We start from the raw sequence: 14939 nt of genomic DNA, 5'->3' as shown, positions 1-14939 counted from the left end.
ATCTTTAAAAAGAACCAAGTTGGAAGACTTACAGTAGTTGATTTCAAGGCCTATCGTAAGCTATATTTATCAAGACTTTGTGGTAATGGTATAAGGATATGCAAATAGATTAACAGATTAGAGAGCCCAGAAGTAGACCAACATATACAGCCCACTGATTTTTGACAAAGGAGCAAAAGCAATCCAATGGGGAAGAAAAAGTCTTTTCAGTAAATGATGCTGTTGTTACATGTATGTATATGGGAAAAAAATAAACCTCAACCCTTACTTCACATGAAATATAACAATGAATTTGGGATGGATATAGACCTAAATATGAAGCTGTAACTATAAATCTTCTAGAAGAGAACATGGGAGAATATCTTCACAACCTGAGGGTAGACAAAAGTTTTTAGAAAGGATAAGGAAAGCAATCACCTTAAAAGAAAAAGATGACAAATTAGACTCCATCAAAATTTTAAATTTTTCCTCATTAAAAGACATCTCTAAGAAAATAAACAGGCAAACCATAGACAGGGGGAAAATAGTAAAAAAACATCCACATGACAAAAGGACTTAATGTCCAGAATATTTAAGGAGCCCCTAATAATTCAATAATAAAAAGAACCATTTTTTTTAAATGGGAAAAAGATTGAAAAGGCATGTCACAGATGAAGATATTCAAATAGCCAAGAAGCACATGAAAATGTGCTCAACATCTTCAGTCAGCAGGTAAATGCGAATTACAACTACAACGAGATATCACTACACATAATCCAGAATAGATAAAGTTAAAAAGAATGACAACACCAAATGTTGCTCAGGACGTGGAGCACTGAAAACCTCCATGATGAAAATGCAAAATGGTACATCACTTTGTAAAAAAAGTCTCGTGGTCCCTTATAAAACTAAACATATATCAACCAACCCTATGACTTGCCAATTCCACTCCTAGGAATTTATCCAAGAAAGATGAAAACATACATCTACAAAAAGACTTGTATAAGAATGTTCACAGCAGTTTTATTCATAATAACCAAAAACTGGAAACAGCTCAGATGTCCATCAAAGTAGAACGGATAAACTATGATATTATTCATACAATGGAATACTACTCAACAATTAAAAGAAGCAAACCACTAATACAACAGCATGGGTAAATCTCATTTCTCACAACAATGAATATTAAATGGGTTAATAAAGATTTAAAATGTTTTCAATTTTAACTTCTAATATAGTAAACACCAATAGATTTAACTCAGAGTTCTTCAGGGTCCTCAACAATTCTTAAATGTGCAAATGGGCCACGAGTCCAAAAAGCTGCTTCTGATCTAATAAAAATTGAATATGGCATGCCCTACAATCTAACAACTATGCTCCTAAGTACATACTGAAACTCTTAAACATTTGTGTGTACCACAGGTGTACAAGAATTTTCATGCATTATTTGTCATACTAAAAACCTGAAAACCAAATATCCCATGATTGAAGAATGGATAAATGAAAATATTCATATAGTGGAATTCTATACAACATAAAAATAAATTAACTATATCTATACCCATCAACACAGGCAATTCTCAGGAACCTGGATGATACTAAGGACCACAATTTGAGTGAAAAGGCAAGTTGCAGAAAAATATATATAAGGTACAATTCCACTTATATAAAATATAAGACAAGCAAACCTAAACAGTATATTTTTAGAAATGTGTAAGTGGTAAAAATCTAGAAAATGATAAAGACTAAAATTAAGGATAGTGGTTATCTCTGGAGAAAAAGGAAGATGGAATCAGGGAAGGGCACACTGGAGGCTAAATTTTTATTTAATGATGACTGCTCTTAGCCAAAGAATAGTCCTCCTTTATTATCAAGGTCATAATTCTCTTCAGTTCTCAAGCTTTGGGTCTGACATTCCTAGTGTAGTGAAAGAACAGAGAACATCCATCTGACTGGCAAGACTAATTGACTCAACTCCAGTGATCAAAGGAATGTCAGACAACAAAGCAGACATGCCCTCATGTCTGCTTTTCAAAAAAAGGTGGGGGGTGAGGGGCCAACTGCTACCCAACAGGTAAAAGAGCCTAGAAACCATAATATTTCATTTGGAGAACACTATCTTATCTAGAATCTCTCCTTATCATTTTGTATGAATGAATGAATGTCAGTCATAAAAAGTTTTTGTAGCAGTATCAAGATTTTAACATGTATAATTCTGGAGTTCAGTTTGTTTTCTGGCTTTTTTTTTTTTATATTATTGTTAGTTTCAGGTGTACAGAACAATGCAATAGTTATCCTTTTTGTTTTCTGGCTTCATCCAGTCTATCCACTTGCTGTTAAAAGCAGCTTGCTCAGAAAAGTTAAAGAACTTTAAAAGCAAGAGTTAATACCTACAGTCTAAGATTTTTATAGCTCTGCAACTGAATTATTTCAACCTTGAAGTACTTATTCACCTTCATTGAGTAAAATACCTCTTTTGAGTCTCATGAGTACATTATAAGGAGAAATAAAATGATGCTTATAAAATTCTTTAAAATCTTCTGGTAGAAGCGCCTATAAAATATTAAACTTTATTATTATGTTTAAAGTCTCATCTCCTAAATAAAAGGTATGGTGCAATTCTGAGTTTACACAGAGGAAATAAAAATTGCTCAAAACTCAACTTCAGATGCTGTTTCAGTTAACTACTGCTGAATAACAACCTTCATGGCTTTAAAAAATAATTTATTCTATCTCTCACAGAACAGCATGAACAATGAAAAGTGCATAGGAGTATAAATGTACATGTAGATAGCCTGTTTTGGCAGGAATGCAGGGAAGGCAGGGAAAGCAGGGACTAGAGGAATAAGGGGGAAGAAAGGCTGAAGAGTTTAGGATCATGAGCTAATTACACATCCATCAGAACAGCTAACATTAAAAAGACTGATACCAAATGTTAGCAAGAATGTGGCTCAAACACTGTGAATGTAAAATAGTACAACCACTTTGGGAAAAGATCTGCAGTTTCTAATAAAACTAAACATACAACTAGCCTTGACCCAGTTATTCCAATCCTAGGTATTTACAAGAAATGAAAATATATATCCACAAGAAGACTTGAATGAGAATATGCGTAACAGATTAATTTATAACTGCCAAAACCTGAAAACAGCCAGGTGCCCATCAACAGAAAAAACAGATAAACAAACTGGTATATTCACATAATGGCATACTACTCAGCAATAAAAAGGAATCATTAATACATGCAATGACATGGGTGAATTTCCAAAACATTATGATGAGTGAAAGAAGCACTATACCAAATAGCAAATACTATATGATTCCACTTACACGCAGCTCTAGAAAAGGCAAATCTAATCTATGGTGGGGGAAAAAAATCAGAAGGGAGAAGGTGGAGGTGGGGATTAACAGAGAAGAGGGATGGATGAGGAGTTTTCCTGCTTGATGGTGAAGTTCGATATCTTGATAGGGATTTTGGTTACACAGATGTAAGCATTTCTCAAAATTCAGCAAATGCACACTTAAGATTTGTGCATTACATTAAATATAAATTTTACATCAAGAGGAAAACATAAAATATTGAACTTTAGTTAGTGATGTTATGTTGAAGTACTTAGCGTAAAGTGCAGATACCAGCAGTCTACTTTGAAAGTGTCAAAAATATAGTGAATTGATGGAGAGAGGAATGGATAAATGGAAATGGATAGGTAAGTGATAAAAACAGGTATAGTAAAATGTTAATGGTAGAATTCAGGTAGCAGGTTACCATAAATTCACTGCAAAATTCTTCCAACTTTGTTGTATGTGTGAAAATATTCATTAAAGGGCCGGCTGAGTGGCGCAATGGTTAAGAACTGGCTTGGGACGCCAGGGGTCCCAGGTTCGGATCCCACATATGAGGGCCAGTGACACTGCCCTCTATAGCTAAGATTCTGAATAACAGCTCAACCTGGAGCTGGGCTGCTGCGACAGCATAGGCTGCAGCCCCTGTGGCAGTGGGTTGCCATGGGCTACCGTGTGTAGCCAGCAGCCAGCGTGAGCGGCCAGCAGCCACAGTGAGCGGCTGTCCAGAAGCCGGCGACTGATCTGCCTCGCCCGGGAAGAGCGCAATGATGGTGCCAACTTGGGCCAGTGAAGCAATGTCCTCCACAACTAGACTGAAGAACAAAAAGGACAGCAACTTGTCTGTTCCTCTTTCCCCAATTCCCCAGCACTATTCCCGTCCCCCCAATTCCCCAATAAAAATCTTAAAAAAAAAAAATTCATTAAAACGGTGGGCGGGGGGGGGCGGCTTTTCATGCCATGTTAAAATTTGGCCTTAATCCTTCAGTCAATCGAAAGCTTCAAAGGGAAACAGAAGAAGCACCTAAATCTGTAACCAGTGATCTGTCATGGTTTAAAGAGGTAGTCACTGACTGAGAGAATGTAGCTACAAATGACAAGGGAGCAGCATGTATAAAAGCAATCAGGTTAAGGTTGTGTGGAACATTAGGTACTCCAACTGACCTCCTTCCCGCTGAAAACACCTAAAAATTCTGGTATATTCACAATACATTCAAACAAATGAAAGGGAGAGAGGGAGGGAGAGCGCGAGGGAAGGAGGAAGGAAGGCAGAAGGGAAAGGAGGTCTACTAAGGTGAGGGAGGACTCAAGTAAGAGACCTCCCCAAATAAATGTCTAACCTTCCGCCTCACACCCCTGAAACTCAATGTTTGCTCTTAAGGCCTTTCAACTGACTACATGAGGCCCACTCACATTACTGAGGATAGTCTTTACTTAAAGTCAACAGGTTGTAAATGTTAACCACATTTATAAAATACCTTCATAGCAACACCTAGATTAGTATTTCATTAAATGACTGGATACTACAGCCTAGTCAAGTTCACACATAAAACTAACCAGCACAGTTGAGGAGGCCATAATTATAACAGAGCATGATTTTTAAAAATTTATTTTGACTAGATTTCAATTCAACTAGTATTTATTGAGTACCTAGTATTTGCCAGGCACTTCAATGTGTGCTTTCAGATAGATAGATAGATAGATAGATAGATAGATAGATAGATAGATAGATAGATAGATAGACAGACAGATAGATATAAAGATAGGTATAGGTATATCATGCCATTTAATTCTCATAACCCTGCCAAATATCATTATTCTCATTTTATGGAACATACACTGATACAAAAAATGATTAAGTGATTTGCCCAAAGTCACAGGTTCAATGGAACAAAGTTCAGACAGGAATCTTGATTCTGACTCCAAGTCATTATATCATGTACTTTCCCCACAGTAAAACATGTAAGACTTTCATGTCACTGTAAACTGCCTTTGCTGTCTCCTTTGGGCTCTGTCATTTTGCAGGGTCCTAAAATGTTTCTTCACGCCTGTGCTTCTTTTAAAATGCTCTTCGGCACTACCTAAAACTCTCCAGGTGAGTTTTTCCACTGACTGGGAAACAGTTGGCAAAGGGACAAGGATATAACACAAAATTGAAGAAACAACTTAAAATTTTAGCCTGAAATAATTAATAATGCACTGGACAAGACTTTCATTTAAATGTTTACGATTCTATGTATTTCAGCTCAGCCCAACCATTTGAGGTATTTGTTCTCCTTATTTACCCTCACACCAGTTACTGTTCCATTAAAAAAAAAGTCAATCATTTCTTCCAAAATGTGCTACCAAATGACAATTCTTCCTAGTTAATATCTCGGACAAGCTGGGTAAATGCCAAATCAAGATTAGACTTCAAAATGCTTAGCCTTCAAGTATTACTAAATTCTAATTACTAACTACCAACTTAAGTCTAAGGGTGATTTGATTTGAGCTTGGTGAAGGTATTAGTGGCAAATGAGAATGAAAGCTTTCTGAAATGAAAAAATAACAAGTTCAATTTTAAGTTCTAATTTTGCTCATTTCCCAGGATAATCATTTTCAAACTTTCCTTCACATGCTGTGTTTTCAAACTGTGATTGGGGGTTGGGTAGGGGATGAACAGCTAACTTGGTTTTCAAAGTTAGAAACCTAGGTTTCAGTACCAGCCCTGTGATCCTTCTGAATTTAGTTTCCTTACATACAAACAGGGATAACACCTATATACCTCACAGGAAAAAGAAAATTAAAAGTGCTTTTTGAACTGTAAAGCCTTGCTTCTCCAAGTATAGTCTCCAAAACAGTAGCATTGGAATAACCTAATAGTTTATAAGAAATGCAGAATCTAAGGTCACATTCCAGAAGTATTGAATGGGAATATGCATTTTAACAAGATCTCCAGGTAATTCACAAGCACATTAAAGTCTGCAAACTACTGCTGCAAAGCACTCTATAGATGTTAGGGATCTCCACCATGAAAAATTAGTTCATTAGGAGCTCTTTTTGTCCTGAGGAAGTCCTATGATCCTGTAACTCATTAACAATGTAACATCAGCAATATTTGACATCATCCTTCTCAGCTCAACCGTTGCCCATACTGAGAAACTACTGAATGTGGATTTGGTCTACCACTAGCTTGCAAAATAATCTTGGGCAAATCACTTCAATTCCCAAGGTCTTTCTCCTTATATGTAAAATTAGAAGGTCAGACCAGTGATTCCCAACTGAGGTCTCTGTTCCCATGGGGGTGTGAAAAACTGATAATGAAGGGAGGCAAGATAGTATGGTAGTTAAGGGCATTGCTTTGGAGTCAAATGGCCCTTGCGTCACTTAGACTTTGCTACTTAATAGTGTGTGACCTAGGGCAAGTTACTTAACCTTCCTAAACTTCAATGTCTTCAATTGCAAAATTAGAATTATAATAAATAGTACCTACCTCAGAGATCAAGCAGTATACCATCTGGTTACAAATGGGTGCTCCATTAGGTACTTTCAGGGTGATAGAAACAGTCTATGTCTTGATTGGGATGGGGTTGCACAGATGTATACATCTGTCTAACTTTTAAAACTATACACTTAAAATGAATGTATTTTATTGTAAGTAAATCATACCTAACAAAGCTAATTTTAAAAGTAAAAAAGACAGAAAGAGAATGTGCTCTGGAGTCAGATTGTGTGAGTTCAAATCCTAGCTTTGCCCCTTGCAAAGTGGAAAACTGCATACATTATTTAACCCCTGTGCCTTAAATTTCCATATCTATAAAACGACCACTAACAGAGTCTAACTTAATAGGGTTGTTATGAGGACAATAAGGAATCTTATGAGATAATATACATATAATGCTTTGCACATTAAGTGTCCCATAATGTTAGCTATTATTATTTCTATTGGATATTTTCGGTATTCCAAAAACCACATTTATCCACATTAAGGATGCAATGAAAATATTATGCTGCTCTGCTTTGGACTAGAATTATATCAATACATCAAGATAATCAGTGATTGTATCTCATGAATTTATACAGTGTAGTAACAGTGACTAGATCGCCTCTGATTGACCGTACATATGCCTTTGGTTAATTAAAATGGGGGTAAATATATTAATAACTACAATTTATATAAAAGTAATAATAAATTACAATTTATATAAGAATAATAAATTTATGGGGCCTAAGAAAGGAAATAAAAGGCTTCTTTCTAATGAAAAGGTTAAAATAGCTGCTATGTTACTACATGATCCAGAAATTCCAATTTTGGGTCTCAAAGAGGTATCTGTACACCTGTGTCATGGCAACACTATTCACAATAGCTGAGAGGTGGAAGAAACCTATGTGTCCATCAACAGAGGAATGGTATGTACATACAGTGGAATATTATTCAGCCTTTAAAAAGAAGGAAATTCTAACACATGCTACAATACAGATGAACCACATGGACATTATGCTAAGTGAAATAAGCCAGCCACAAAAAGAAAAATACTGTATAATTTTGCTTATATGAGATACCTAGAGTGGTCAACTTCAGAAACACAAAGTAGAGAGTGGTTGTCAGGGTCTGAGGGTGAGAAGGGAATCGGGAGTTGTTTAATGGATGCAGAGTTTCAGTTCTGCAAGACGAAAAGAGTTCTAGAGATTGGTTGCACAATAATGTGAATGCACAATAATGTGAATGTACTTAACACTACTGAACTGTACACTTACAAATGGTTAAGACAGTAAATTTTGTGTGTATTTTCCCATGATAAATAAATAAATAAACGGCTGGTATGGCAGTAGCTCCAGCACTAACACTCTAAAGCCTTTATGCTTTACGTTTTTAATAAGCACCCTTTCCTTGCATTCCAATGTACTACAAACATACATCCATCATGGCACCTGAAACAATTTACTGGCAGTCTTTGACTTGTATACATTAACTCTAAATCCTTTTGTATGCTGAATTTGGCTCTTCATTTGACCTTCCTTCCTCAGGTGACTTACAGTCGTCTTGAGCTGTAAGTCGGAGGCAGTAGTGCTTGTCTGTCAATAATCCTCAGAAAAAAGACCGTCTTCCATAAGGTGACAGGATGTCCCTCCCCTCTGCCAGCCCATGGGACCCCAGGACCAAAAGAAACCTGAAGTATGCTCACTTACTTGAGGCTACAGAGAAGATAGTGGGAAGGGGCCTGAAAAAAAGGAAAGGAAAAGAAGGCAGCAGCAATAAGCTACAAGCAGCTTGATGCCTTGAATGGTATATGTGTATGACAGAGGCAGCTGGTTAAAGCCTCTCTGGTCCTGTGCTACAGCGGCAAGGAAAGAAAGACCCCATGGAAGTGAATCCCATACCAAAGGTCTATAGAATGAGGATTGCCCTACTTTCCTTCTGCCCAATTCCTGTGAATAGGATGGGAAGGGGGCAGCAAACTAGTGAGAAGGGACAACACCTGCCTAGCCTGAAACATCCTACTAGCCCAAGGACAAAAGGGAGATGGCTAAATGATCCTACCAGAAGTTACCATCCATTCTCCCCATCCATAAATGTTTTACTAACTAGGTTACCCCCTCAGACTGAGGTAGCCCCTATAAAACCCATAATTAGAAATTTAAAAATATTTTTTAGCTTTCTGATAAATAAACCCTCTTTCATAATATGTCAATTCTTAGACATTTGCCTTTCAAATACATTTTTGGGAATGCATTTCCCTTAAAAGTAGGAAATGCCTGCTTGAACTTATCTATTCATATCCCTACTTGCCTGTTCACTACCTTGAACAGACAGACAGACTTCACATAGTTTTGTATTCTGAGTCAATGACAAAAAAGATGTTCAGTAAGTATTTGCTGAATAAAAAAAACAAAAAAAAGTGAAAAATATTTAATTGGGTAATTCTTCCCTAAGCCCATAATTAAAGTATAGAATTCCCTTCCACTTCCCTTTAGGTAATATTTCTTCCATGAACCAACAGCATCTGGAATTCCACTTCCTGTAGACAGTATGTCTTTGTAGAAAGAGCTGTCAGACCTATATTTCAATACCATTTCTGCCACTCAATAGCTGTATGATGCTCAGCAGGTTACTTAACTTCTCTAAGACTCGGTGTCTTCATCTATAAAATGGGAATAACACCACCTACTTACTAGGAATGTTCTGAGGATTAGAAAATACAGTCTTCACTTTGTAAGGTTCTAATAGGCACAAATTCCAGCTACCACAGTTTAGTAAATAACACCAGTCTCCCAACAAGGCAATTTAAATTTCAGTTATCACAGTATATTAACTGTAATTAAATGTATTACTACAAACTTTGCTAATCACTATGTAAATAATAGTGATTAACAAAGTCACTTCTTTCAAAGTCTGTTGGTGGATTTGACAAAATAAATTACAAAAGAACAACAATTAGGCTGTTGGAAGGCTTCTCATCAGCAAAAATAAAAGCTAAGACACAATGGAATAATATTTTCAAAGTGCTGAGAGAAAAGTATCTCTCTGCCTAAATTTCTAACTATGGATAAAACATCATGGCAAAGTCTGTTGGTGATTAGTCACTGCACATCTGTTATTTAGTTCATATACAGATAACAAAGTGTGTAGTTGGGTTGACTCCTTGTCTCCTGGTGATGAACTTCTGTGACATTTTACAAAAATAAATAGTCAAAAGAGGGTACAGGCAAACGATGCAAGTACAGCAGAAAACAAAAAGTGACAATGTTGGAAGTGAAATTCCAATCATACATAAATGGAGTGATAGACGAAATAGCTGACCATGACAATGGTGACCCTGCTGCCAGGTTACCCCCTCAGAATGAGGTTGCCTCTTGCAGCTAGAGGAACTTAGTGAAGGCAAACTTATCGACACAAATGAAAGTGGTTGTGAGAAAAGCATGAAAATGAACCAGAAGAAGTGACATCAGCAAAAAGCTTTGAATTAAAGGAACTCTCAAAGATATTTCACAATATTGAAAGTGCAAAGACTAAAATGTTGGAAGCTGATCCAAACTTAGAAAGGAGTATGACAATTCACCAAGGCATAGAAAAAATACCCATTCCAAGTTATAAGACAAGAAAGCAAGCACTGTTCAAACTACTCTTCATAGGTTCTTTTAGGAAGAAATAAACATTTTAATTCTCAATGTTTTTAATGTTTTAAATTACAGTGCACTAAATAAATATTAGCTTTACTATTTTTTTCATTTCTCTATATACCGGGGATGCCAAAAAAAATGTATACAAGTGGGCACTTTGGTCAACGTTACTCGAACAGTAGTTTGCCATAATCAGAAGTAACTGGATGCTGACGGTAACCACTTTGAGGACCTCTTGTAATTGCAGAAGTCAAATGTGACTTGTATTCATCTTTTATTATCAGTATACTCATATATTGAGTATTACAATTTTAATACAGTTTTCCTTTCTTAAAATGTGTATGCATTTTTTTGGCACCCTCTGTATTTATAACCAACAATAAGAGGGTTTACAATGTTTGATGAAAAATTTTAAAGGTCACAGAACAATGGAAACTTTTCCCATTTAACTTCTGTGGTCATTTGTGTTGTCCCACACTATGATGCAAAGTGAGGACTGCCTGTATCTATAACTTCTGGTACATCACGGTGCTTATTATTTTCAACTAAAGAGAAACTGTCTACTCTTTACCCTGGTCCATATAATCTGCTCAAACAGAAAAGAAAATTGATCTTCGGTAACGTTAGTAGTAGCTTTGGGCCAAGAACCATTGCCATATCTGAACACGCAATTCCCCAAACTTGTCTTTATGTTACCCAAACTACACACACCCTAATGCTGAAAGATAAGCTTCCTGAACAGTTATTCAATTTGTCCTTTCTGATAGCATACTATTTCATGCTTGTCCTCACCCTTGCATGTAAGGACAAAACAATGAAATGTGACAGAAGTTAATATGGTACAGTAGCTCTAGAGTCAGACCTCAACTTAAATACTACCTCCACACAACTTTTTGCAGCCTTAGATAAGTTACTTCTAGAACTTCAATTTCCTAATCTGTGAAATAAGGATAATAACAACTTCTTTTTGGGATTATGGTAAAGATCAAAAGAGATAAGATATATGAAGTGCTTAGAAAAGTGTGATACATAGTAAGCACTTAGGTATACCTATTATCATTATTATTATCCTTAATATTTCTATTATTAAGAATGATGAAAAAATTACATTTGTTTTAAACACATCATTCTTAATCAGCATATTTTTCAAAGATCAAATTCTTACTCCAAGATATGATAGATACCCACCACTTGCTAGGTAAGAAAACTTGACCACAACTTCCTCCAGCTCATCTTCTCCCAAGGAACGTGTACAAAGGGCAGCCAACATTCACTCATCCTCTTCTTGCAACCCCTTGATTCCTATGTCAAAACCCTCCTTGCAGCCGGCTCAGAATTTCCTCTTCTGAGGAGGGTAAGAACTAAAGCCATTTCCCATTTTTCAGGGCTATCCGCCAGCACAGTAGTATCTTGCTTTCTCATAGCTCACATGACTTAACTGTCAGTTTTCTCTCTTGATTCTAATCCTTGGTTCTAAGCTACAAATCATTATTACATATATTAACCCCTAAAGCTACAAAGAACCTAAAGGCCAACTAAAGCCAACCCCTTTTCTCTACTAACCAATAATTCCACCTACAAGGTTCATGTGGGTTAGTTGAGCTATGTCTATTTCAACACTTTCAGTGACAGACAGTCCTCTCCCTCTCTCAAGTCAACCCATTCCAAGGCTATACTTTTATATAAAAAGTTTCCTTATGTTGAAGCAAAGACTCTCCCCTTAGTTTCCACCTAAAGGCACTAATTCCACGTTTTAGGGAATTACAGAAAGTTTAATGCTCTGTATGACAGCCCATCCAACATGTAAAGATCCTTGAGTTTCTTTTCCATGACACACATAGCCCATTCAGAAAGCATGGTTTTTGTTGTTTTAAAATGCTATAACTTTTTTGTTTACGATGTATGTTGCTTTATCTTTCCTATTTGTCAGTATTTACTTATATAATTTTTTTCTTCAGAAAGCATGGTTTTAAGTCCCTTCCCTCACAGACCTCCTCTGGACCAGGTATGGGCTTGCCCACGTGATCTAACAACAAATTGGTAAAGTGCTGCCTTTGCCAACATGTAGGCTGCCCATTAATGACACTACAAACGATCTCCTTGCCCATCTTCTTCCACTATTAAGTAAAAATTATTAATGAAAACTAGCAGTTCACGAAAAGTCATGGACATTTTCATTATAAACTCAAACTAGTAATCAGGAAAAATCTCAGTCTAAATCGTGGTTTAAAGAGAATGGTGCTCAAGTCTTGAAAATTACAACAACGAGTTCTGTCTTCTTTCTTTAACTTAGCCAATTCCTGGGATCAGAATTAAGTACAATCCGCTGGCGTGAAACCCTTGCCTCTCTACAAGCCAAACACACATGCCTGGGAGAAGGACCCAACAACAATGGGAAGGTTCGCTCAAAAGAGTTTGCTTCATGCCCTGAGAAAGTAGATCAAATGAAAAGAAGGATGTAATAGCTAAAAAATAGTCTCTGTGCCTTGCCAGAAGCAGGTACCTGAAGGAGGATCAAACACTGTGCTCTCAACACTTGACCGAAGTAAACAATACTAAAAGAAGAGGCCGATTTTTCCTGTGCTCTCCTAGCCTGGCAGAAATAATCATCTGGGAGGGTCGGGATCTGAGCCTGGGAAAACCGATCCCTCGAGGTGACCGAAGAGGTCTAATCCCAACAGAGAAATAGGAAAGCGAAGACCTTCGAGTTTTCGCGTATGGGGGAGGGGGGCTGATTAAGCGGAGATCTGTTCCTTTCTCTCCTGTGCCCTTAGGGCGACGGTGGTGGCAGCAACAGTAGGAGCAGGTGCCCTGGGCCCTCATTCTAAAGAGCGAGTCCTCCAGTCTCCCAACCTACCAGCCTGTTCCCCACTCCGCCCCCCCGATGGGAGCTCCCATTCCCAACCCTGCCTCTCGGGCTCACCCTTCGGTCTAGCAGGGACTCCCCACTTCTCTTCTTCCGCCCCCCAATCTTAAGCCTGCCCAACCCGCCCTGACCCCGGCACTCCTCAGCGACACACCGGATCCCTAGCCGGTTCCTTCATCTGCGACTTTCCCATTCCTGCCCCCGGCCAGGGCTCCCGCTTCGCCCTCCGCGGCCGGGCCTGCTGCCTCCCTGGCGACCAGGTCCGCCTTCTCCCTACCTCACAAGGCGTCTCCCCCTCAGCCCGGCGCCCTCTTCCCCTCCCGCCCGCCTCAGGCCGGGGCCTGGGGACAGCAGCCGCACTCACAGAACTCGGCGATGTACCAGGTCACCGCGTAGTTCTCCTCGCACCAGTCCAGCGTGGAGGTCGTGCGGCCCCAGTAGCCCTCGCGGTCCGCGGCGGGAGCCATCGCGCGCGCAGCCGCCGCCAACCAGGCGCTCCGCTCGCTCCGCTCGGCTCCGCGGGGCTGCCAGGCGGGCTCCGGCCCAGCTCGCGCGCTTGCCTGGCGCCCCGCCCTCCCTTCCCGAGGGGCGGGGCCGGACCCGTCACCGACACAGTCCAGAGAGGAGGCCCCGCCCACCGGCGTCACGACACCGCCCCGGCCGCGCCCGCGCAGGACCCACCCCGAGGGCGCCGGGGTTGCCCTGCACCCTCCTTCCCCAGGAAGGGGTGTGATTCGGGAAGGCCGGCGGCTATGACTTAGGCGGCCTGCCCTGCCTCGACTCGCCCGTGGCCGTAAGTTCAGGGTTCCTGATATCCCGGAGGCGGTTTACCGTCAGGATGTGTCTGAATCTCCATCTGTGTGTGTGGTTTGATTTAATTGGGACGGGGGTGGGATGAAACCTTCAACCAAGCCCTGGCTTGATAAAACCTGTGCAGAAATGCACCTTAGTATTTTCCTGTGGCCGCAGGCCTCAAAGAAGCCCAGAAACAGAACACTCCCAAGCTCCCGGGACTCCCCGGAAATACACTGATTTTCCGTGAAAGGTTTAAGTGTCTCTTGGAAACCGAAGGGAAAGGACAACCCTAGACTGGACAAAAAAAATTAATGGGCTTTGAGATCCTAAAAGAGAATGCAGCAGGAGCATGAAAGTAGAGTTTACCTGCTTCAGTTTGGGCTTCCATGCCCAGAGGTTTCTAACCTCTAATTATAATTGTGCCCTACCCTCAAGGCAACCAACAAGCTTCCCTACTTCCTCAAGACCCTAATACGCCACAGAGCTGCGGAAGGATCTTTTTAAAACATAAATGCCAACTGCCTTTGCCCTTTGGATTCAGCTACACCAAACTGTTCCCTAGTTTGGAATGTGCGGGTCCACTTCCACCTTCCTGCCTTTGCTCCTGGGCTTCAGCCAGGACAGCCTTCCTGCTCACCGTTTGGCTAACTCCCACTGGCCCTTCAAAACCCAGTTTCCTGAAGCCTACCAGATTCTCACCCCTAAGAGCTCCCTTGCCCTTTGTTCACATCCTCCCATGCTACATCCAGATTGGAAAGCTTGCTTTCTATTCTTTATGTTCCTAGCACCCCAAGACCCTGCCTCACCATGCAGTTTGAAATGAAAAATATAGTTGAAAATGATACAATTGCTATTT

At 39.5% G+C, this 14939-nt stretch overlaps 1 protein-coding gene across 2 annotated transcripts in view; it reads right to left on the bottom strand.

The window, feature by feature from the left end:
* The window catches only part of ACER3 (alkaline ceramidase 3), a 105687-nt gene extending 91851 nt beyond the window's left edge, over positions 1-13836 (bottom strand). The window contains exon 1 of one of the 2 annotated variants that reach the window (XM_019649389.1): positions 13653-13836. In XM_019649389.1, coding sequence (XP_019504934.1) covers positions 13653-13755 — 103 coding nt within the window. In that variant the 5' untranslated portion in view covers positions 13756-13836. The remainder of the gene's footprint in view (positions 1-13652) is intronic. The other variant, XM_019649390.1, reaches the window with a different exon arrangement.
* Between the last annotated feature and the right edge of the window lie 1103 nt (positions 13837-14939).

The sequence above is a fragment of the Hipposideros armiger genome, unplaced genomic scaffold, assembly GCF_001890085.2.
Source record: "Hipposideros armiger isolate ML-2016 unplaced genomic scaffold, ASM189008v1 scaffold_132, whole genome shotgun sequence".
Taxonomy (NCBI): domain Eukaryota; kingdom Metazoa; phylum Chordata; class Mammalia; order Chiroptera; family Hipposideridae; genus Hipposideros; species Hipposideros armiger.
This window is presented reverse-complemented; position numbering and strand designations above follow the sequence as displayed.